At 42.0% G+C, this 25,451-nt stretch overlaps 2 protein-coding genes across 2 annotated transcripts; one reads left to right on the top strand and one right to left on the bottom strand.

Annotated features, from left to right (window-relative positions):
* Positions 1-12,946: 12,946 nt before the first annotated feature.
* On the bottom strand, positions 12,947-20,839 carry LOC306716118 (RNA-binding protein 5-like). The gene is made up of 25 exons (XM_079186696.1): positions 20,725-20,839; positions 20,482-20,530; positions 20,238-20,400; positions 19,984-20,139; positions 19,489-19,558; positions 19,027-19,100; positions 18,206-18,289; positions 17,749-17,809; positions 17,532-17,600; positions 17,281-17,441; positions 17,091-17,188; positions 16,747-16,834; positions 16,400-16,468; positions 16,236-16,305; positions 16,052-16,155; positions 15,827-15,956; positions 15,642-15,733; positions 15,379-15,540; positions 15,139-15,288; positions 14,544-14,618; positions 14,278-14,457; positions 14,029-14,103; positions 13,815-13,915; positions 13,586-13,715; positions 12,947-13,392 (listed from the first exon to the last, which is right to left on the bottom strand). The coding sequence occupies exons 2-25, from the start codon at positions 20,496-20,498 to the stop codon at positions 13,267-13,269; spliced, it is 2,505 nt and encodes an 834-aa protein (XP_079042822.1). The 5' UTR covers positions 20,499-20,530; positions 20,725-20,839; the 3' UTR covers positions 12,947-13,266.
* Positions 20,840-22,101: 1,262 nt separating this feature from the next.
* Positions 22,102-25,367, top strand: emc3 (ER membrane protein complex subunit 3). Its single transcript, XM_079185688.1, has 9 exons — positions 22,102-22,406; positions 22,828-22,999; positions 23,096-23,153; positions 23,306-23,399; positions 23,598-23,702; positions 23,856-23,937; positions 24,066-24,145; positions 24,480-24,562; positions 24,649-25,367. Exons 2-9 carry the CDS (start codon positions 22,845-22,847, stop codon positions 24,775-24,777), a joined length of 786 nt encoding a protein of 261 aa, XP_079041814.1. The 5' UTR covers positions 22,102-22,406; positions 22,828-22,844; the 3' UTR covers positions 24,778-25,367.
* The last annotated feature ends 84 nt before the right edge of the window (positions 25,368-25,451 follow it).

The raw sequence follows: 25,451 nt of genomic DNA, 5'->3' as shown, positions 1-25,451 counted from the left end.
AATATGTATGTGTCACTGCTCTGGTGGACAAACTATTAAATGGTGACTCTGTTTTAAAAAATATCTTTGGCATTTCTGGACTTCCATCTCTTGTAATTTTTCAGCTGAAATATACCGATACTAATACATCTGCAAGCTGAGATCAGCCGATACATCAGCCTGGCTGATTTATTGATTTATTGATTGGGGTCCAATGGAAACTTCTCAAACTACTCCTGCAGCATTATCCACTTCCACGCCAAAGATGTATACCCCATGAGCATGCTCAATTCAGTAGGTATCTCTGCAACACAATATATAAACATTGTTGATATAACACTGTAACCTCTTGCGACCTCTTCACCCTTCATTCTGTTGATAGTGTGAGTTCCTTTTTTGGATGTTTTCAACTAAAATTCTTGCCAGATCTCACACATTGCACCTTTAAGAAGTCCCTGATTATAGGGCTGCAACGAACGATTATTCTCATGATCAATTCATCTGTAATAATTCATTTTCTTGTTTGGTCTGTAAAACATCAGAAAACAGTGAAAATGCCCATCATATCTTAGGGCAAAAGGTGACAATAGAAACCTGTTGTGGAATATTTCTATGTAGATGCGGGATAAGAGTTGATTAAATAGACAGAGTCTGATAAATGCTCAAAGTATTGTGTCAATGTAATGCTTGCAAGCAGGAGAGTGGGCACACAGACACGTATCTCAGTGAACTGTGCAAACCACTGTCAAAGAAATACAAGGCACATCATGTTTTATGCATACAAAAGGTCACGCCTTTAGTGACCTCACAAAAAGGGAGTATAGGGTCTCTGGACATGGGTTGATTTGTTTCTGCTCCTTATCTGTTATCTCCAGGTGCGATCAACTGGGGGTCAGTTCATGCAGAAACAGGAAACAGTGGTTCCCTGTTTCTCCTTTTAGTGTGCATGTAAACATCAACACTGGAAAACCGGACCTAGGTTTTATGACCTGATTCACCTCTGTAGGAATGCAGTGTTTATCTGCATCTTGTACCTTCCCCTCAGTAGAACACCCATCTTCCAAAACATCCCAATATACTAGAATATATTTTACCATTACAAACCTCAAAATGTTCAATTCATTATAATGTGAGACCACGAAAAGTAGCAAATTCTCATTTGAGAACCTTGAATCATCAACTGTGTGACCGTTTTGCTGAAAGAATAGTTGCAGTTGACTTTTTCTGTTGATCGATGAATCAACTATTGGTTACAGATCTACCTGTTCATCAGGTGTCTCAGTACAGGAATAGCAGTTTTGGACCCAGACGCAGAGATCACTTGACGAGGTCGCAGCAGGTGGTTTAAAGGATTTCATTTAAGAAATAAAAAGAGTCCAAAAACAGAGCAGCAACACTGGATTACTGGGAAACAGGCTGGACTACTTAACACAGGGTCAGATGACAAACTGAATGCACGACTAACTGTTAGCAAGACTAACCACTGACACTAACAAAGAAAAAATGTCAAAAACAGTTAGGAAAACATACAAAGACAGGAAGTAAATCTGACATGACACATGGGGAGAGTGAACTTACAAAATAAAACAGGAAACAGAAATCCCTGGACCATGACAACAACTTACTCCATTAGCAGATTGTCTAACGACTGAACATTAGGGACGGCAGTTACACACCGTATGCCCGTTGTATACTAGAACAATAGCACAGGACGCAATCAGCCAACCGGCCTCCCATCCAGAGAGTGCTCCCTCAACACCACACTGCTCAATGCCAGCTCTGTCTTCTCTCAATCATGCGCCCTAAAAACAAAGTACCATCCTCTCCTGGCATCGGCCACTCGTCTCCCTCCTGTTTCCTCCTCATCACATGGGAGGAGAGCGAAAAGGAAGAGCGTGCACCGTGGGGCCGAATGCACTCATTCATCTGGAAGCACAACTCACGCAGTGTTCGACCACCATGGTGGATGTTGCACTGCTGACTCTGTCACATGCCGCAGCACCATGGACGTCCAAATCCCACTCTACTGACAGAGGACTCTGGAGCACAGCCGGCACCCACTGTAAGCAGATCAATGCTCGGCTTAGTATCAAATCCCTCATAGAACTAAGAATTGGGCTGAGAACAATAAGCCAACGACGGATAATGAGCAAAAACACGGCCGAGACTCAGAAGATTGTATTCAGACTTCGGGGTGTTTAAGGTGGCCCATGCGTAAGACTTTCCTCTATCAGTCCTCCTGAAGTGTCGTTGGCAGTTCAATCAACCCCGACAAGAAGCAAGAGGGACTCACACCAAGCGGACTTCCTTATGAGGAGGACAAGTGAAAGAGATGCCCTGTGGCAGTGGTTCTCAATCTGGCAGTCTGGAATAAAACCTTTTGGTGAACTTTGCGTTCCCTTTCTGTATAGTGTCATCTATCCAGGCCAAATCAATTAATTAAGAAAAACAATTACTCCTCAATTGAACTGCCCACAGCTCTTAGAAACAGCCCCTTTGAGGAACCACGCTCATATTGGGGTTAATATGGTATTATGCACACTTTAATAAAAACAGGGCAGGTACATTATTCAGCCAATATGAAGTTTCAATTGCATTAGACGGCTGTTCCCATAAGACATGATGTGAGACTCTGCTCAATCTATTGCTCATTACTGGACAAAACAGTGTTGATGGTACAGTTATTTTCTCCTACTTAGGATGAATGGCAGCCGATTGGTTAGATGAGCTCTAAGTGGTATGACCTTATGCAAGCTGCAATTCATCTATGATATCCCTCAGTATGTCCAAACAACTCTTTCATAAACCGATCTGCACTTAGAAAATGTAGAAATACTGTGATATGACTCAGAACAAGCCCTCAAAGGGACAGATAGACCTTATGGTTTTCTATTCCATCCTTTCTAAAACACAAAGCAGATCACCTAAGAAACTGACACAACATAATTGTTACAAATGTTTTTTGTAACCAGTGTGAGGGTCGAGTTAAGACCAAAATCAAATCCCTGTAAAACTTCAAGTCCGTTCATAGTTTAATACCGTTGACAAAGTCACAGCAGGGTGTTCCTTTCTTCTCACGGTGAACTACAGCCATCCCTTCATGTGTTCATTTCAATGAACTAAATACTGATGCAGGAGAAGAAGACATGGGGCACAGAGCTTTGATCCAATCAAATAGGAACTTAGTGAATATCTATATCTGTCTTATCCAATAGAGAAGAAAAGAAAAGGCAGGAGAAGGAGCCATGAATAGTTCTCATCTACTAACCTAAGATTGAAAGAGAAGAAGAAATACTAAAGCAACTTCTGACACCTTCTGTTTTACCTCACTATAGTTGTGAATGAGGTCTGTGACCTTTATTGCATTGCACTCCTCACTCTTCCCCTGTTTCCTTGTCAGTCGATACCCTTTGTAATCAACCGGTGACGTGATGTTTCACAATATCTCTTCAATCTCTAATCTAACATGTGTACATGTGTAATGTGCATTTTCCACACACATGCACACATGCTTTCACTCTCAAACACGTACAATGATACAGTCTGAAACACACACACATGTGCAGGCGGTGATTACATACGCGCCACATCAAAAGCTCAGCACGACACAGTGCCGGCTGAGGCTGGATTAGTCTGTTCTCACTGGGATTTCATTCTGGGATGGGGTTTTGGACAGAGAAGGCACAAGGGCCCACGACAAGCCAGAGAGAGGAGTCAATTAGAACAGCAGGGGCCAAGCTGGCCAGACGTGATCTCTCCCCATCTCCGGACTGTTAAGTCTAACAGTCACAGTCTCACCTGCTGCCCACAGGCCCTTGAAGTGACTCATCGTGGAGGAGTGAATGACTGCAGGTGACTCTAGAAACCATGCTGCTTGTTAGGAGTTTTATCCAGTCTACTGGATGTTTTGCACCTAGCTGGAAAAATGAATAACTACATTTGCTCAATGTAATTCTTTGTATATGAGAAATGCTAGAAAATTACGTTCTTACATGTGTTGCCTTAAATCAGACCAATCAAACAAAAGTGATACGCAAATGATTAAAAGCAGTATATTCCCTTGTCAATATTATCAGATATAGATTTATATATCTGCATACAATGTATATTATCCGAGGGCTGCTTTGGCCCCTTCCTACTTGGACATGGCCTTCCACCAAAGGCTTTGGTCGGACTATGCAAGATCACCACACAGGACCAGATGGCACCTGTAGCCGAGCTGTGACGTGGTGTGAGCCAGCTGCGGATGCTTCGCCGGCACGACTTCAAAATATGACAGGCAATCCAAAAATGAAGCTTTCAACTGTGCAATGCATTTGCAGCAGCATATAGCTGTGTAGCAACCCCACTGGAGGCCTCACACGTGCATTACTGAAACAGCATCATTAGGCCTGAGTGACAGTCGTGCAGTACAATTGTTGCGTGGAGAGCATGCGGTGGTCATTTGTAGAAATGAAAGTCATAAAAAGCATGCAGGGTCATGGAGGAGCTCCCCCCCCCCCCCCCCCCCCCCCCCCCCCCAATTCCCAAGTTTGATCTCACTAAGCTATTTCATCATGGTAGTGAGAGTGTTGTAATCAGAGGATTCATCCTAAGCAGAGTAAACATGTATCCAGTTAAGTAATCATTCCTGCTGATTCTAAGACAAGCTGCCATGAAGACAGCAATTTCAAAAGGGGGTCTGTGTAGTCCAAGTGGTCGCACTGAATCTCAGTAGTATGTTATCCAGCTGCACATGAAGATCAGGTGCAGCACGGTTTAGTGATGCCCACCGGCTGGGTATCTGGCGACCGAGGACCTCCTTGCACGTCGCTGCATGAAAGCAACCACAACAACGCGGTCTCAACTTGACTTTTACTTTGCATTTAAAAGCTGTTAAATCAATGTCACAAGCGGGCTTTGCAGCACCTGCACGCACGAAGAGCGTCGTTTAGGTTTTATTCAAATGTTATCTAATGTATATTTTCCCATAGCTGTGGAAAAAAAACCTGCTCGTTGATAAGTTTAAAAAAAACACGTTATGTCGTGAGGGCTAAACGTCACCGTTAACGCGTACAGCATCCTGTCAGTGCCTTACCAGAGAAGTACCAGCGTCCTCCTCCAACTCCAAATATCTCCACACAGATCTCGCCTCCGCTCGCTGCTCGGCTCTGTCTCGACCCGTGGCGTGTCGACCTGCCTCTGTCCCACTACATCCGTCCGCTTTCCCTCCAAACTGCGTTCATGTCATGTGTTTCTCACCGAATTGTCCGCGTAATCTTCTCAAAAGTGGGATGTGAAGAGTGCCCCGGGTTCCGCCTACCGCACGCACATCGACCCCAATCAAATAAATGTTGTGTGTGTATGCTGTTGCGAAGCCAGCACGCGCGCGCGGGGACACGAGAACCCCCTTCTTTAGCACGCGACTTTTTCTTTAATCGTTTGGAAATGATGATGAACCTACGTTGATATCGTCGGTCCGTTAAAGGGTCGTTTCCGCTGCTTTTACGCGTTGGAAGTGTAGCTTATCTGTCATTTCACACGGTGACGGTGGCGGGGTATATTTCATGTTGCTCACGGATTTATCGTCGTGCTTGAGCGCGCATTTTCAGACAATGACACTGAGACAGTGAGTGGTCGCGAGGAGACCACTCACCATGCATTTATTCAATCTACTCAAGTGTTTCCCCTTTAATTGGTTCTTTAAAAAAAAAAATCATTTTTTCCACGTAAATCAACGACGTAAACAGCTAACTGAGCTCACTGGTTCCTACGCACGCTCCATTTCTAGGTCATCGGCGATGGCGCGTTTTGATGTCACATTGCTCCAGGGTTAGTCTTTTTTCACTCTCCTCTAGCTCATGTTCATATTCATCTGTATTCATGGGGAACAGGAAGAGCGAAACCCACATTTTCCACGGAAACTGACTCATTTATAAGGGATTTATTACCCAACCTGCATCACGCTCATGGTATAGATCTACCAACCCAATACAATTATGAGCTGAGACATTCTACACTTTCTCCCACAAATACTGTCATCTCACCCCTGAATGAGACCGAAACCACAATTTCCTTTGTAAGCCTGACCTTGTGGAAAGCAGAGGACATTTAACCTCTGGAACATATGAGCTCAACATCTGCTTTGGGGTTGACCCAGTGGGGAATGGCTACCCATAGAGGAAAGGGCCAGAGATGCTGAGAAGGTGGCTGGAGCTTCCCAGAGGTCAGCAGAGGAGCTCAACAGATGTAGGCTATGCTATAGTTCAAAGACATAATCTCAAGTGTGTGTGTGTGTGCTTTAATGGTTTCATTTAATAAGCACTGTCCTCTGGTTGTTCCTCTTCCTTTTCACAAATAACACGTTGGTATGCTGATTGAAGCTCTAAACTAATGAGGAGGAGAAGGTGAAGGCAAAGGACATCCGGCAACATGGCTCTGGAGGCACAGCATTTTCATTCAGCTGTAACTCCCCCTGCTCTTTCTTCTTTTAATGGCGGGTGTATCAATCCCACCTTGCCTCACCTATCCGTCAGCTTAAATAGTGAGGCATGCGTAGTGCTCCAGAGGTATTTCTGAATGCCAAGAGCAGTGCACAGTAAGGTGTAACCATAGAAACTGGGTGTAGCAAAGGTTGCAACACAACACAAGTTAGATGACCACTGAGCAGAGATGCTAAATGAATAATGAAGTATGGCAGCAATTCATGTATTTGAGCTATAATGCCATTCATTGGTCGGGGTACTCTGACCCTATTAATTCAAGTAACTACACTGAAATGGGGGAGACCGCGCACAAAATACTTATTCCAAATAGTACTACATGGTCGTTCTAATGTTATTACAAATACAAATCTACATCAACAAGACTACAGGCATGCTTGAGGTTCCGTCAGGCACAGAGCTTCGAGCTTAACGATAATGTCGCCATATACTGACATGCTCACAGTGACAATGCTAGCATGTTGAGGATTAGCAGGTCAAATGTGTACCATGTTAAACGTCTTGGTTTAGCATGTCAGCGTGCTAATGTTTGCTAAATAGCTCTAAATATAATTTATTCTGAAGAATATTTGAGATCCAAGACAAAGCTGACAGAAGGGCAAGATTCAGAAAAGGTCATTACAATTCTGCTACTTCAGCACCACAGACAGTGCCATGGATTCATCAGTACACGGCACAGTTAGGCTACTGATATTTCCGAGCCATGGTGGGGTCCACAGGCTAACTTGCACAAACCTCATTCAGATGAAGGATCAGTGAGTCAGGCAGACTAGACTAACATGATCACCTTAACCCCTCTGCCTCTGCATTCTCTCTGGGTGACGGGGGGGGGGGATAACATTCCCCTCTCATCCTCCCTCAAATCACCAGTACAGTTGAGGCTGATGGGGATATCAGTTTTGCAGTCATTACTACATATACCAAAGTATTGGACAAACTAAAATGTTATCTGAATATGGCGCTAGATGACATCAAAGCTATTACAATTCATCCTGTGGGAGCATGAATGTCTGCACAACATTTCATTGCAATCCATCCATTTTTGAGTTATTTCAGTCTGGACAAGTCGTGGACCATATGACCGCTGAAAGGCACACAAAAGGTAAAGGAAAATAGTGTCTGGCTGCATTCTTTCCGTCTTTGTGCAGAGACCACAGGTGTACTTTGATCACCAATTTCATTGCTGGTTGGTAGAATCCCTGGCAAAGACATAGCACTCAGTTTTAGACTGCACTGTATTCAAAATAATGAGCTAAACTACATGCAATGCAATGTGCGTCTTCATTATGATGTGTTGATCAAAAGCAGTTTCATTTTGTCCTGCTCTCACCAAAAGAATGTGGTGGCATAGCAAAAAGCGATAATTCACCTTTGCACAAACTGCAATACACACACTATTGAACATCAACAAAGCAGTACAGCCTTCTGAAGAGCTTTGAATGGATTTCTGAAAACAATGGGAGACTGTGACTTCTGGGAGGTCAGGCAAATCTTCATAACAATATTGGAGCTTATAACTTTTGACGACCGTAAACTCATAAGTGGATTTAGACTTTTCAAAGGCAGGTTCTAGAAAAATAAAATGAAACCAGCCAATTATTTTAATTTGTACAAATCTCCTTTCCCTTAGACTGTTAGTATCCCACACCAGATAACAAAAAAATGTCTCTCTCATCTTCGCTCGACTGACTTCAATGAGATTTAAAACTATCTTGACTGTGGGTCTGTTCCAAGGAGCTTCCCTCACAAGTGTAGAGCTTAATTTGTGTCCTCCTGTTCATCCTCCACAGCCCCACAGCTCTCACCATGGACATAATTAGGAAAAACCAGAAGAAAAGATCTCATCACAGACCACTAAACCCATTCAGTATTTTTTTTTTTTTGCTGCGCCCTGCTGGAAGATGCTGCAATCAAATTCAATTAAGGTCAATCTTCTAGTGCATTCATCATGCGAGGTTGAGATGCTCGTCACTGTGTGCTTTATCCAAAGCAACATGGTCCACCTCATGGATGAGCAAGTAATGACCTCGCCGTGGAAATTATGTGGTTATGCAATTACCGGAGAGCAGGTTTCAGTGAGATGGTGCTTTATGTGGGACCACAGGCAGTTTGGTGAAGGTTTATCGAAGCCTTGTGAATCGAGTGTGGCGGTGACTCAGAGTCACGCTGCGTGAACATCAGCTAACACTGACGACACTCGGCGCATGCCTCGGTGACTGCAGGCATCAGTCAGTTTGTAGGTGTTAAAGAAAATGGCACGCCTGCTCATCATGTTTGTTTACATTAATAATATTATTAAATCACAAGGAGAGGAATATGATCCATATCAAATATGTCAACAGTCATTCAATTGCTTATTTTCTTTTCTACATTTTCAGCATTGGTTTCACTTTATGTAGGCTCTGGTTATTCGGGGGAGAGAAATGTTTTTTTTATAACCCTATAATTGATCCCTCAACATTTACAAATGGACACACATTTTTTTTTTAAATCAGTGATTTAAAAGAAATGTAAATCATTTTCTGTGACGTGACACAACCAACCCAACTCTACTAGCTTTTTTTTGCCAGAGCTTTCAACCATATAACATGGTCTTCATCAATGGTCAGCGGCGCTAGAGATGGATCTGTTGATATGCAAGCTTGAAACATTTCACAATCCCACCTCAAATTGTACTTGTTAGATTCTTTGCTTTCAACCACATCACACTGTCTTCATCAGTTTGTTCAACTGACATGGAGATGGATCGTTGTACATGCTGTTTTAGTTAGCAACACTCAAGAAAATATAGTCTCATTTCATTTTACAGAACCGAATAGGACACATCAGTTGAAAACGAAACGGCATATTGTCAGCAACAGTAAATGTTACATAATGCCTCGGTAAGCTAGAGTAATCAGGGAGTTTCTGAAGCATTTATCAAGAGGAGACATCTGTCATACCAGGGGGATGATGTTTGTTATCCTCGCCAGACTTCAATCATCTGAGAAAGTTTTTACAGAAGAAGTTCACAAAGTGTCCCCTCTCCTACACACATAAACATACTTGGGCCACCTGCCCATCCTCCTCTTTTGCCATCAAAGAGCCTGCACTGTATTGTACATGCACGCACACACACACACACACACACACACACACCCCCTCTGGTCCCGAGCATTATTCCTCTCTGCAGGAGGAATTCCCTGAAGGAGCAGCATAGCCGTTCCAGGAGGAGGGAACTGAGACATCGAGGCCCAAAGAGGGAAGAAGGCCAGGGTGAAACAAAGTATGGCCAGCAGTGATGAAGAAAAACACATTCTGGGATAAAAGTTTGGTTTAGTTCACTTGCAATGTAAATCATTTGTCCCTTACACGTGAACTTTTCAGAATTGTTTAAAAAAAGTTCTGATGTCGAATGTTCTGCTGTTTTGTGTTTACCTTGAAGTTCATTAACAAAAATGAACTGAAATTTAAACTTAATGTGGCAATATGAAATCATCAACAATAGGAGGATTCTTTTGTTCCAGACCACTATCACAATATGTCATCTTAGCCATGCTAAGTGACATGGCTCATTGGATGGGGATGCCAGTCAGTCAGTCCACCACTTTGGTCCAAACAACCTTTGGATTGTTTGCCACTAGATTTGGTTCAGACATTCATAGTCCCCAGAGGATGAATCCTAGTCATCCATGCAATATAAATGTAATCATCAAAACAACATTTGTAAAAGAATACTTAATTATTAAAAAACATTTTCCAGGTTTGACATTGTCTTGTGCATAATACCACCAAATACTGGTGCATTCTTAAAACAGGTTATCGTGTTATCAATGTACTAAAAAAAAGTCATTAGATATAACCAACTTTGTTGGTTAATAACATTCAAAGTCAAAGTATCCTCCCCAAACAGAGTATCATAAAGTTGTCTTAAGGGCCCCATGGGAGAAACATCCCAAACATTTTTGAAATAATGAAGTTGACATACCTCATTTTATGAACGCTCAGATTTAATCACATATCTAAACTCTTTCTAAATGAATGTAGCTCATAAGTTCCTCAGTTATTGAATTCAGTTTCCTCCTGTTTGGACAGCTGGCCAGAGTTTTAAGCGACTTGCCTGCATGAGACATCAGTATTACCAGTGTGAGTCCTTCTGTTTGTCATGCATTTATTCCTCATGTTTGTGCACAAACGTCCAATTTATTTTGTTATGACTGTATAACCTTCTCCTTGTCATACTTGTACAGTCACATCCAACATTTTCCTTTCAGCGAGCCTCATGATTTAGTTCTCGTTTTTTAGATTCCATTTTCCATGTCACTGCTCCTCACGTTGAAACAAAACATATCATCCAATCTATTTCAACATTTCATGTTTCCTCTACACCAGGGGCAGTTGCTCTAGTTTCATGAAATGCCATCTTTCCTCTTAAGTGCACAGAAAACTGTAGCAAAACTGTATGTGCAACCTCAGCTGTTTCAGGTCTTTCTTCACATTTTCTGTTTAAATGTTGATAGCAAGGTTGAGTTTTACAGAGAGAGATTTAATTTGTTGCTCTGCAGTTGTGAAATGTAAAAAGCGATACATTATGCTACTTGCTGAGGCAAATGCCATTACTGAAGTTATCTGCCCTGCTCCAGTGTGGCACAGCAACATGTGACAAAAGCAGGGACATAAGGCCTGTTCAACAAGGTTGAACTTAAAAGAAGGCTGCTTCTAGGACTAAAAAAAAGCTGAAATCCTCTACATATCACATTTTCTTTACATTTGGAACATGGTGTACACCGTTTTATTCAGTGTGGTCACTGAATGTGTTACGCAAAACGGCTTAGTCAACTGACACAGATTCTGGTAAGCCGAGCCGGTGCCATGCTGAAAACTGAGTAGGCATTCACACGTGTCCCTGTGAGGCAGTGAGCACGGTTCATTTTGTGCCGCGGTATTAATCAACAGGCAGATCAAAGCCGTCACTCTGCTACTACGGGTTTAGTTCAGTCAAGAGGAGAGCTGGGTGAGCTCTGGACACCTGCTATGAGATCTTGACTGAAGCGAAAAAAAGGGAAGATTTCCTCAAGAAAAACAAGAGGAGATGATTCAAAATAACCTCAAGCTGAACCATTCCGACTGTTGTATTATGACCCAAAACTAGAGATGTTAATCCCCCCCATCCTGTGCCCTGCAGCAGTGAGGACATCACCGTGTCACTGCGAGACAGGCAGGGTGAGGGAGGCTGCTGATGTAACCAGCTGCACAGATATAAAACTACAACCCCAGCAAAGATGCAGAAAAGATTTGATCCGACAAGGAATTCAAGCACTCACATTATTGCCAGCATAAAAACACATTTAACATCATTCGTGTACTATGAAAAATACGAGTTTTGGAAGCAAATATGATCTCACTAAATTCATAATCAGGACATTCTTTAAAAATTCCTTCCAAAACTGGCACTGCCCTCTAGTGATAGGAATCAACACAAATGTATGTTTTTTAAACACCTGTTAATACAACAGGGACATGTATGTACAAAACACACAGAAACAAATATTAGCTCTTTAATCATTTGTCTTAAGTCCTTCACTGAAACCTCGCACTGGAATTTGAATGTTGGTCCAAACTGTTAAGAGTGACAGAGAAAGGCACCACAAATGACTTTAAATTCACCGACATGATCTATCCAAAGGAAACAGGTGAAGCTCTTATCAGGAATGACGGACTAAACAACCACGCTCTGAACATTCGTCATTACGGAGTTAAATAACTGGGAACACAGTCTTCAAGGTGGCAGGAGCTACTGCACTGTATCTTTGTGGCTTAACACAACAGTCTGTCCTCAAGCTGTAGCGCTCAGTTAATAGCGGAGAGGTGGAATGCCCCAAAACGAAAGCAAAGATTCTGTTGGGCATCTACAAAGTCACTGGCATTCCCACTGAAGCGAGAGCTGGTGGTAAAACATGTCGGCCATTAAGCCTCAGGAAAGAGGATATGAAGGCAGCCAATAGAGGGTCTGGCAGAAATAATAGACAACATGTCTGTCTAGTGGGGGATGAAAGATGGAGATTCAGCAGAGAATCGGTATCGTTCCAGTGTTTGTATGATGGACCCGTTCTATATGGTCATACAAAAGTAAATGAGCATTTATATACACAAGCCCAGCCTGTCCTTGAGTCTAAGGATTGTGGATGTATTAAAAGAAACGAGAGCACAGAGAGCAAGATGTTCAAGGCTGGAGGACCAAGTCACTACAATAACAGCTTGGTATTCTCTTACAGCACAACTATACGTGGATTTAAGGAACATAAAACCATAGCGGAGGCTGAACCTGTAATGTCTGAGGGAAACTCAAACAATATTAACCTGACCTCCTAAATTAAGTCTTCCCTTCTGATCCTACAGTATATATCCAAGACATTAAAGAAACATTCTTAATGCACATTGGTGCCTTGAAATCCACATTTAACTAGGGCTGTTTAATAACGGTGTCATTTTGTTGTATTATTTTATTTTTCTCGTAACAATTAGTTTCTTGTAAAGGGAGAAAACATCAAGTATTGTTGAGCACAAAAGGTCAAATTTATTTGTCACGTTGATTCTTTAGATTTTCAAGAGAAACAAAACCTCAGCAGGTCTGAATAATTATATGTACAAACGCTATACAACATTTATATTTACATACTTTGGAATGACAAAATATTTAGCTATATAAAACACCATTATATACATGGAGAAGATGGAAATGACAGTTTGCGTCTGTGCAACTCTTTCTATTCACAGTATCATTTGGCCACAATATGACTATTTCCTGGTTCAGTAGGATTACTTTTCACTCTATTTCCGTGAAGCGTGCAAACATGGCCTTTCGAACAGCATCCTTGTAGGTGTCGGATGCCGAGAGTTCATACGAGCTTCCTTTAATACCCAAGCCTGTGCCCTTGGTCCTTAATGAAGCCTGTGGGGAAAAGACGGTGATTAGCGGAGACAGATTGTATGCAGCTACTCTTCAGGTAACACTGCTAATTGCTATGCGAGTGAAAAAAAACAAACAAACACACACACACACATTGACATGCATATTCCATCTGCCAGGATGCTGGTAGGGAGATAAGAAAGAGGCGAAATAATTTAATTGTTGGCCTGCTCACCGAGATGGGAGCGGTGATGCCCTGCTGGTGGCGCCCCAGACCTTTGCCTTCCTGCCAGCCCATCGCTTGCAACATTTTGTTTCCGATGTTATCACTCGTGAGGCCGTCTTTGGTGGGCTGCTCATAGTTTCTGTTGAAGGGTGAATGACCGGAGGTGTTAGAAATGAAATTTGTGAGAAAATAAATAAATAAATAATCACAGATGTTTGCGGTGTAATGCGAGTCTTACACGGTTGGAGTTGGTGGTTTATAGAATTTCTTCTTTGGTGCAGGAGGTTCAGGAACCCCATACTTCTCCCTTCTCTCTGCAGCTCTGTCTCTGTACTTCAGCTGTTAAGAAAATGACCGCGGCACTTTATCGTGTCCTCACTTTTTGTGACCTCATTGCAAAACAAATAATCACTGATAAGAGAAAGCTTTGTGTAAATTCTTGAGCCAAATACCTCCGTTTCTTTCCTCTCCAGCTCCTCCAGCTCAGCTTCTGTGAGTTTTGATCTTCTTTGAATTTCCAAGTTTTGCTTAAACAAATGAAAGAAACTTTAATTGCCAAATAAATATCACATTCACATATATGTATTCAAGACAGCACAAGATTAATAATGTTCTTTCCATCTTGTACTGAAACTTTAAATGTTGAACAGAATATTCTCAGCTACTTGCAGATTAAACACCCGCTGTTTCTCCAGGCTCACCTTGTGGAGGTCAGAGAGCTGCTGGTGACGCAGCAGAGCATCCTTGGCGGGGAACTGCCGTCGACACAGCAGACAAACCATCTTCGTCCAGTCCGTTATTTTCCCCTCCTCGTCTGCTGCTCTATCGGAGCTGCCCTCCTCGGGGTCACTGTCTCCGTTGTAAGCGGCAACCAGGCCGCTCTGTAATATGACAAAAAGGATTAAATGGTATGAGATTCATCTTCATTCATAATTGTGGAGATAAAAAGGCAAAGGCACAAACAAACCTTGGCTGAAGTCTCCTGCTCGGTGATCTTGAATGGTTCAATCATGAAAGACGGCACCTCAAAACCTCCCATTTGCTGAAAAGGAAGCGACAAATTTCATCAACAAATAACAAAAATAAGCTGCATCGGAGATTCTCAAAGTGGGGTCCCTGGCACTCTGTCAGGGGTCTGTGAAAGGTTTTCATATTCATTCATTTAAATCATCATACACAATAGTTATTCTTTTTGGGGGTTTTTTAACCAAAAGGTTCATAGTTCCACAAGTTATATTTTAATTTATAAAACTACAGTGTAATAGATCATAGATTACGTTCTAGTGTAAAACATTCAAAATCAAATTATTATCATACGATTGTCCAAAACACAAAGGCCGGTCTATCAATGTCAGTCATGATGTGAGCAAACTTAATAATAAACTTATTATTACTTACTTAAACTTATTTCATTCACACAAAAGAAATTCAAAAAGTATGAATTTGAATGAATGTGAGTTCCCAGTTCGCCCCCTCTCAGTCTATATTAGTACCGTTTCAAGTATGCTATGACACTAATACTACGCACAACATACTCGGGGCCAGTAGTCACTACTAAATACCTTTTTCTCAAAGAGGAAGAAACCTGCATCGGCAGCTGCAGACTCTCTCCTTTCCTCCTCCTTGGATGGTCCAAAGCCTTGGAAACTGCTCTTAAAACTTTCTTTTTGCTTATTTAAGGTTTTTGCCCACCGCTCCATGTCCTTTGCAATCTGCAATTGTATTATCAGTCAGTACGGGTATCATTTAAATGATGAGATATATTCCATACGGAGGATAACTTTTGAAAAAGTAGCATTTACCTGCTGTGCAGACTTGCTTTTGGGCTTTTCTTTTCTCTCTTTGGGCTCTTTACTGTTAGCGGCTGAGGAACTGTTGGCTAAGCTCGTGTCTGGTGCAGGGATGTAGCTCCCTTTCTCACTGTCCCAGTAGAGGTACTGCTGAGTCTCAGAGTTATAGTAGTACTGTTGATGACAAGCAGAAGAAATAGGATGTAAAGATCAAACAAATGACCGTGTTTGGCAATATATATTCTGCACATAAAGCAGGACTACGGGGAACATACTTGGCTGCTGGGATCATAGTACAGGCCCGTCTGTGGATCATAATAGTACCCTGAAGACTCCTCATACTGGTATGCTGAGGTGTCAGGGGCAGCTACAGAAACAACAAGAGGACATATGAAACAAATCAATTGTTGATCTATTCATTGACAAGCAGAGGAGCCACAGTGAAGCTAACTAATCTCACCTGTCGTGTTAACAGCTGGGGCCGCACAGACGACAGCTGCAGCGGTGGAAGCTGCTGGTGCTACCAGTGGTGCGGCGCAAACACTCGCAATCTGCTGCGCTGCATCAACAGCCCGCACTAACTGGTGTGGCTGAAAGCGAGGAGGGAATAAATCATGATGTACGTTTGGAGCCACCATACGACACTAAGAGTTGTACATAGATGCCATGTTAATACACGGCCTACCTGTATGGAAGGCTGGCTGATAATGACAGGTTGGTAAACCTGAGCCGTCTGAGATATGACCACACCGGCGGCTGCAGGGATCAATGTCTTCATTCCTGGAGCAGCTAAAGACAGTCGGTAATGATAGATTAGCATCCCAGTCGAAAAAACGAAACAGCTCCGAGTGATTTGACCCTCTTTTTACCTCCGAGTAATCCATCTCCGATGACAAGAGCCAAGGCTTCAGGCTGCTGCTGCTGCCATAGTTGATAATTCTGTCCCGACATGAGGAGGAAAAAAAACCATGACGTCAATCACTGGTCTTCCTTCTTAAAGTCAAAGCCACGATAAAGTCGAGCGTGAACTGACCTGTGTTTGCTGTGCATAGCCATCTGGAAGGGCAATGTAGTCAGAGGCGGTGCCAGAACCTTGCTGTAACTACAAGGAAATACAGAGAAACGTCAGCAGCAACACACAAGAACCCCCAACTAAAAAAAAAGAAGTAAAAGTTGCATTTGCAACTGAGCCAATATTTTGCACAAAAAATGTGTCAATTCAGTTAAGACGTATATAAAAAAAAAGTCCACTAAACAAACCGCCACGAGGCATTTGTACTAAGTCTATGGATGGCAAGAGCTTTTAAAACTTTAAGAGGGAATTTTAAGTGCAACAAAATGACTTCGAAGTACAAAACGGCACAAGTAGAACCCCGATACCTGGCTGGATGACCACTGAGCGGCAGCAATGGCTGTGCTGGCAACAGAGAGAGCGCCTGCTCTGATCCCATCGGGCTGAGTCGAGTCTCTGGAAAGGACACGGAGCAGTTAGATAAACCTGAGATTTGCAGCACACGCAGGATGAAAATGAGCCGTTCATTTGCCTCAACTATGATTGCATTTGAATTACTGCAGGACCAAATAAGCACCCTCCAGCAAAATGTGATTATGAATCTAAATTCAGATATGAAAGAGCTTTTATGTGCCATTTTCTAATAATAGAGAGCTGAATCAAACCGTATGCGTCTACGTCTGTGTGTGTGTGTGTGTGAGAGATGACTCACTTCCTAGCACTCTTGGCATAATCCACACCGATTGTTTTTCCGTCCAGTTTTAGAGGTGGCTGGAGGCTCTGGAGAATGGTGAGCAGCTGCGAAGCCTCCTATACAGGAAATAAAGATGAAAACTGTCAAACGTGTGTACACGCCCAGAAGAAACGTACCGACGTATATCCTGACTCCAGAGATAACGTACCAGGGGAGAGGAGAGCTGAACAAAGGCAAAGCCTCGGTTCTGTCCCGTTTGCTTGTCTTTGATGAGGCGGACGTTGCCCGCTGACAGGTTGGCATAGGGGGCCAAGATGCTCAAAATTCCATCAACAGTTGAAAGAGGAGCAATGTTTCTCAAAATGATTGCTGTAAACAAAACAACGTGTCCAAGAATGAATGTGGAATACGATTACTGGGGGAAACATATTTGAATATGTGGCGAAAAAAGTCACTTACTGTCTCCATTGTAATCTCCTGGCTGTTGAGACTCCGCAGTTAAACCACTGAGTGCTGGCGGCTCTCCATCTGTACTCAGCAAAGACGAGGCAGAGGGACACGCAGGTTAACACTAGTCAGGGCGGGTCACTGACATAAAATAGTGCAGGACCCATACAGGAAGTATTTACTGAGAAGAACAAACTCATACTTATAGTCTGTTGAAGTAGCAACTCACCAACTTTGGCTGCTCCACACCTGAAACACTTCAGCCTCTTCCGAAAATTGTACAATCCACACTGTGATAAACCAATGACAATGTTGTAAAAACATAGAATATATCATTCTGGGATCACAGTTTAGTACCAAATGTATGCATTTCTTTTACGTAGTTTTGTATTTATCCTATTTTTTACTCGGTGTATGAGGTAGTTAGTGTGTCTTGATCTTCTGAATGATCCTCCCGGAGAGAAATACATGAGCAACATAGAGGAAAACATAGACGAAAGACTGGGACGGTGAAACGGAATTAAAGAATGGATAAAATGTTTGGCTAATACCAAAGCTTAGTAAATACATAGCATATTCACACATATGTGTATATCATTACAATGTTGTGAAGGAACAGGATAAGGTGTATCAGTTAAAACAACATAAACAAAAACAGTACAAAAGACAAATAAAGTTGCACTCACTGCGTTGCACAGCCAGTTTTCAAACTTCTGTCTCCTGTTGCTGTAGTGCACCGCAATGCTCTTGCCCTGGATCGCCAACTTGTTCTGCGGAGTCAAAAGCCGCCAGTTATTTCAGACTCCACAGAGAGGAGTGAGAGCAGCTGGAACGGGAAAGAGTGGCTAGGCTTACACTCGTAGCTGCTTAGGTAGAGTGTCTCAGGGAGTGAAAAGGGAACAGAGGTAGAAAGTGAAGTTTAGAGAGAAAGCTGCAGTTCTGTGTACGAGGTCTCAAAACAAACCGCTTCTAAGTGTTTGGGATCGGAGTGCTGCCAGCTCGTCCATGTCTCACTCCAGTCTTCGGATTTTAAATGGAGATGAGAAAATATCCGAGCGACTGAGCTGGAGCAGAATGTGCTATGGAACCACTGTTCAGTCTTCTTTCATGAGGGGCAAACACTTATTCAGCTTAAGGCCCTAAATATGTTCTCATATTTGTAACAGAGCCGACTGAAGAGTTCATTGCATCTCCAAAAGCAAAAAGCCTGTATACAGTGACTCAACACTGAACTCCTAGCATTCAGTAAACTAAGCAGTTGAGAGACTATCATGTCTGAAAAAGCTGCTGTATACAAATAAAAAATCAGACAATTGTGTGATTATCAAACACATTTACGTTTGATAATCACAGTTTTGTGTGCCCACGGTTATGATACAGTCCTGCAACTAAACACCAACATCTGTCTATTGCAAATATGCACAGCTCTCAATGATCAGTCATGTATCGGTTAACTGGGGCTCTAATCTCCAAGAATAACTCGAAACTTGGTGATTGTTGAGGCAACCTGATTGGTCTCCATCCATCGGGTAGAATCTTGCAAGTGATAAAACTCCACGAAGGCGAAACCTCGGCTTATACCTAGAGACAGCATTCAAATATAGACGGGAGGCGTGTTAGTTAGAATGCTTTTGGTGCAACATTCAGACTCACAATGGGCTTGTACACTCCAACTCAAATCAAAAATGGAGGTGGGGAGGGTGCTTACAAGGTTCAAAGGGGATGGGGGGGGGAGATTTTGTTTACCATAACATTTCATGTCTGTACATAAAAAAATGGTAGAGGAATAGTACATACAGTTACCTCCTTACCTGGCGATACTATGACCAGACAATCTATGCGACACAAAGGATCCCCTGACAGTTGTATTAGGAGTAGGTTTTTTTCATGAGTTGCAATAAGTACATAAATAGGGAATGTGGGTTGTAAGACAGAGTGTTGAGGTGAACGTGAGACACTCAGCACTCACCGGTCCTTTTCTTCATTAGGCGAATGTCCACAGGCTGGGGCCCCTGGAGCTGCTCGAGTGATGAGCGTATCTGGAGGTTTGGAGCAGAGGGTCAAATTAATCAGAATACAACTCCTCACTGTTCTGCAACAACGTTTACAACAGTTCTCCATCAGTTCCAATAACATACAGCTAACACTATTGTCAAACTTTATGTCATTTCCCCATTTTGAGAAAAGGTGCGCTGCCTCTTCCTTACTAAGTTAAGTCACGTCACAAAAATAATCTGACATTAGTTGCATTCCTCTAACAAATTAATCGTCCAAAATGATACAAACTGAAGAAATCCTCAGAAATTGCAGTAAAGCCGGACTGAATGAAGCCAAAACCTCCCGCAATCAGCAGATTCACCTCTCCGCCTCTAATACCCTCACACTCTTTGCAAGGGAAATGCAGCTACACCCATCTCCTTACGCTGGGTGTGGCTTTACCCTTAAAAAGCATCAGTGGGCTTACATCATCCTCTGTGACATGAAGAGAGAGGCCCCTCAGCATGATGGTCTTGCTCTCCTCCTCCTCCTGCTCCTGCTCCGTTTTGTAGTCCTGGTCTGGATAATCCCCGTCGTACTCATCATCAGATCTGTCACTATTGCGCCGCTTTCGGCCCCTCTGCTGCAGACAAGAGAAAATAAATAATACTGTTATTATGAACCGAGATGTTTTGTATTTTCCTGTTGCATGTGTGAAAGAAACATCCACAATCCACTCACCTCTGGACTGTCTCTGCGCTCATCGAAACGTTCTCGTTGTCTGTCATCGCCCCATTGTTGGTCATGATCCCTCTCCACGTCTCTACCCAGTCTATCGTGCCATTCTGGATCCTCTCTCCTCCCATCCGAGCCATATCTTCCACTACGTTCACTCCGACTAAGCCTGAAACAGAGAAAAAGGGAGTGTCAGCGCGAATACACTGGATATATGTGCCACTTCCGTATTGGAGGATGTCCAGCTCACCTTTTATCAGCTCCCATGGTTGAATGGAGAAACGTTGGATCAAGGAACTCTGTAGAAAAACCAAAAAGTGTATGAAACGTTAGCTAAAAATCAACCCTGCTGACCGGGCCTTTGCTAACACATTCGCAAGCAGGCCAGTGTAACTAACGTTAGCTTTGACGTTTTATAGCTTCCGAGACCTTACGTTAACTTACGCTACTTAGCTTACGTCAGCAGAAAAAAATACAACTTCATGTTACATACCGTTTTGATAACGCAGACTGCTTTATCTGTTGGTTACCGGAGTGGTTTGAAGCTAGAAGGTTTTTTTTCTTCAGTTTCTGGTCAGTAGAGTCTTCTTCTCTATTACAGACTGATGGCAAACAGATACATTGCGCTTTACCGCCCCCTACTGGTCAGGAGACCACAGAGCACACACAACAAACAAGCGAATGATAACGCTCCATCAAATGATCAAAACATCTATTTAAAAAAAAAAAGCAGAGTAATTTACATTGATTCAATCATATGTCACTTCAAGTGTTGGTTAAATCTACACAGGCCTTATTGTATATATTTATACCACTGACACAGCACTATAGTTTGTGTAAGCAGTTTATAGGAGGCCAAACAGTTTGCCTCGTCTAAAAATGCATGGTCAATAAATCTGGTTCTGTATCTGATTCATTAAGAAAGATAATCAAAGATGTTTAAATCCATATTACTTGTCCTAAACCTGGTCACAATAGTAGGCTGCTTCCCGTTTCTCAATATCTCTCTTGCCATCATTCATTTCTAAATATATGACATGTGTCTATTTGTTATGCTTGTTTCAGTGTTATACAATTCCTTTTGGTCTCTGCACTTTTAATGAATACAATTACTGCCCTGCATATCTATCTTCACTACTTTCATTCCTACATGTGCATCAATGGGAGTATAATAGAGATATGTTAAATTCTATACAATTACAATGGCCTTGTGTTGAACTCAAATTAAATTGTTAAGCTTTTACTGTATTTAACATTTGGAAGCAAATAAAGAAACAGTATGGAACTGCTATTCCTCTTGTATTTGGTTGCTGTAACCTACACCATGTCACCTACTATTGATTGTGTGCTGTTCAGTGATGGAATGTAACTAAGGACATTTCATTTAATCATGTAAGGTACTTGTACATTTTTCTGCTACTTAATACTTATACCACACTACAATTCAAAGAGAAATATTGTACTTTGTAATTAATTACATAAATTCCATACCTTTAGTTAGTTACTTTGCAGGTTAAGATGAATACGAAATAAGACTTCATGTATCCTTAAGGGACATTTAATAATTGACCGGCAGTATCAAAAGTAAATTGATTTATCAGCTGCAACTCAAGTGATGTACAATGATTATAATACAATAATATAATATATATGATTCTGGAATGGGCCATTCTGCATGGTGAGTGCTTTTACTTTCGGTACTTAATGTGCATTTTGATGCCAATACTTTTGTACTTTTTTTAAATGTAGGAGTTTTACTTGTAGATCATTTGTATGCTGTGATATTGCTATTCTTACTTAAGTTACAGAGTATTTCTTCCACCACTGGTGCGGTTATATCTCTGACAGAGGAACCACTGGCTGGCCCGGGCTGACAGTTCCCCCCATCACCGCTGGGTGTCGCTGCAGTCCCGATGAGGTGCGGATGAGCTGCAGAAGCAGAAATCTGCTCTCATCCACAGACAGTAGGCTCTCATCCCGCAACACCACAGCGCGATGGTCGCAGCGGTGGATTCGAACTGTTAAATGTTGTTTTAATTATTTTTTAACTACCTCACAAAGCGTATGCTTTGCGTCCCTCGCAGCTGTGGTAAAAACACATTGCAAGTGGTCAACACTGCGCTAAGGACGACTCTCCAGCTCCCACATACTGTGACCCCGGGCACCAGGAGCAAGGTAGCCAGCTGGTGCTAACGTTACCATTAGCGAACCACTAGCGTCAGCTAATCGGTGGTGGATTACATTCATTATTGCTGCTGGTTTTAGTAGACAACAGATTGTGTTTCTACTCTTTGCCGTGGAGCTTAGATTAGGTGGTTTAACGTTAGCTCTTTAGCTTGTTAGCATGATAACGTACGTGACCTATTAGTAACATTACGGTAATGACGCTGGCTAGCTAGCTAAATGGGCTGACAGCTCTGTGGTTTAGCTATAGCTATGTTACATCTTAGTACTTTAGTAAACTATCCCAATAACAACGCCTTACATTAGTTAGAAGCTTACCCCAATAGTTGAGGCTACTTAAAGCTGTGTTTAACTTGCCTGCTGTGTATTGAACGTATGTACCTTACGCTCGCGTTGCTGTTTCATTCTTCAGTTAAGCTAGGAGGCTGGATGGCTGAGCCGGAGCTTCTGCTGGACTCTAATATCCGGCTCTGGGTGGTGTTGCCCATTGTCTTCATCACGTTTCTAGTCGGGGTGATACGGCATTATGTGTCCATTCTTCTTCAAAGTGACAAGAAGTTGACGTTAGAACAGGTTTCTGACAGGTAGGTCATCTTTAATTGTAAGGTGGATCCTATTTATACAAACAAACACTTGAAAGTCATGTGAATTAATCAATTTACTTTCTTCTCCAAATCCAGCCAGGTTCTTATTCGGAGCAGAATCCTCAGAGAAAATGGAAAATACATCCCAAAACAGGTAGCAAATGTCATCATCCATCTCCGACACGTGTCCGAGTTATTGTCCACCATATATGAAACACACTCTCAACACAAACCCACTGGTCTTTGCACTTTTGTCACAACTACAGCGTGTCGGACAATGTTACTAAATATATCTCCTTGTTTTAGTCTTTTTTGATGAGGAAGTTCTTCTTCAATAATCAAGAAGATGGATTTTTCAAGAAGACCAAAAGAAAGGTTATTCCACCCTCTCCAATGACGGGTAATCATTTTAAGTATTTACCACTGAACATGATGCGATGACGCAAGCTTTAGCGTTAAAATGCACATTGTAAATTAAAAATGTCTGTCATTAAACAATTAGGCTTTCTGTGTTTTGTGCCTGATTTGTTTGTGCCAAACATGCATATATATATTTAAACAGTACTTAGCAAGAAGTGCATTTTGTCTCTTTTCACAGATCCCAGCATGCTGACCGACATGATGAAAGGAAATGTCACCAATGTGCTTCCCATGATCCTCATTGGAGGCTGGATCAACTGGACCTTTTCAGGATTTGTTACAAGTAATTATGTCACTCTCTCACAGATCTGGCAGCTTGTGGGGGCAGAATGTGACCCGCACTAAAAATAACTCTGAATGTGTCTTGCCACCAGATAAGATGTGGTTTTATATGTGAATCCTACATTGAGTTCTTTCTTCACTCTCTTCCACACAGCTAAGGTTCCCTTCCCTCTCACTCTGCGCTTCAAGCCCATGCTTCAGCAAGGAATAGAGCTGCTTTCACTGGATGCCTCCTGGTAAGCTAATAAAACCAGATCTGTACAGATGTACTGCATTAGTTGTTGCGTATTAATCTCAACATGCTTAAGCTAGTGTGGGCCTCTCTTGACATTTGTTTCTGTTTCTGTGTGCGTTTATCCTCTAGGGTGAGCTCGGCGTCGTGGTATTTCTTGAACGTATTTGGACTACGAAGCATGTACTCATTAATCCTAGGCCAAGATAATGGTAATTGTTGCTAATTTTAAGATCATTTTGAATGTTGTGTCGGGTCAGATTGTTCGATGATAACGTGAAAATGTTAATTCTACTCATGCTGATTACCAGAGGTTTCAACAGTAATAGCAACTGTGTCATAATACAAGTAGCTATTTAATTCACAGGAATGTGAGCATGAAAACAATATTTAATTTCAATACACACAATCTGAGGGTTACATTTTTAAGATTTAGCTTCAGATGCATCCTGGTCAGTGCTATTTACAAATGCAAATTGCATTCAGATAATTATTTTTTATTCCCAGAAGATGATTACTTCAACTTATGTTGTTCAATCCGCACAGGTGCAGATCAGTCGAGGATCATGCAGGAGCAGATGAGTGGTGCAGCCATGGCCATGCCTGCAGATACAAATAAAGCTTTCAAGGTATATACCGCAGTGGTTTTAGCATAATTAATTAATGTGGAGGGGCTTTGCTCGGTTGTTCATGTGACGTCTGTCCTCGATTTCAGGCAGAGTGGGAGGCACTGGAACTGACGGACCATCAGTGGGCACTGGAGAGTGTAGAGGAGGATCTGATGAGCAGAGAGCTGGACTTTGAAGGCATGTTTAGCAAGGAGCTGCCAAGCGGCATCTTCTGACGGCCTGGTCACTTCTACTTGGAACCTTCAGTTTGAATTTTGATCAATGCAGGGATTTGTTTTTGGTTAGAGCCCCAGAGATGGGACAAATCCCTTCATGTTATGCAAAGTTTACATTCACTTATTTGTTGTCCTTGTCTTTTCACATGTATTATTACCTTTCCATATAATATCTGAAATGACTTAATAATACACTGGTTCTGCTGCTGTTCCATCTCTTTTGAGACAAGGAGATGTTTGGGAGATATTGAGTGGCTTTTTGCTTGTTGGAATGCATTATTATTAGCTTGTAACTGTATGCCATCATGCCGTTAGGTAATAGAATGTGAACTACCTAGTGCTTCTTTTTTTTTATTGTGTCATGCACAGCTAGACTAGCTGTTTCAATTTCCATATGTGTCATGTTTCAAAAATAGACGTTTATTTTATTATACTTTAACCATCATTAATGACTCCTTTGTTAGATGGATCAGCTGCCAAATGCTGGAAATAGACCCAGAACTGATTAACTGTTGGCAGGGAGAATGTTTGTGTGATTGAAATATTGTGTTTTTGAAGTATGTAGATGGTTTATTTTGTATTGTAACCCCTCTGTGTTTTGTACAGCATAAAGCCTGTTTTGACAACATATATAGTTTTCTTTGTTGCAATGCACCCCAACGCAAGCAAACGTC

This window comes from Pholis gunnellus, assembly GCF_910591455.1.
Source record: "Pholis gunnellus genome assembly, chromosome: 3".
NCBI classification, from domain to species: Eukaryota; Metazoa; Chordata; class Actinopteri; order Perciformes; family Pholidae; genus Pholis; species Pholis gunnellus.
Note: the sequence above shows the minus strand (reverse complement) of the source record. Positions and strands in the feature narration are given on the sequence as shown.

What these genes read in the sequence shown, in the direction of transcription:
- LOC306716118 (XM_079186696.1), bottom strand. An exon ending in TATGCCAAGAGTGCTAGGAA is followed by an intron (nt 16,835 to 17,090) that starts GTGAGTCATCTC and finishes TGTCCTTTCCAG; the next exon opens with AGACTCGACTCAGCCCGATG. An exon ending in CCCAGCTGTTAACACGACAG is followed by an intron (nt 15,734 to 15,826) that starts GTGAGATTAGTT and finishes TTGTTTCTGTAG; the next exon opens with CTGCCCCTGACACCTCAGCA.
- emc3 (XM_079185688.1), top strand. Translation starts at nt 22,845, where the DNA reads ATGGCTGAGCCGGAGCTTCTGCTGGACTCTAATATCCGGCTCTGGGTG. An exon ending in TTAGAACAGGTTTCTGACAG is followed by an intron (nt 23,000 to 23,095) that starts GTAGGTCATCTT and finishes CTCCAAATCCAG; the next exon opens with CCAGGTTCTTATTCGGAGCA. An exon ending in ATACAAATAAAGCTTTCAAG is followed by an intron (nt 24,563 to 24,648) that starts GTATATACCGCA and finishes CCTCGATTTCAG; the next exon opens with GCAGAGTGGGAGGCACTGGA.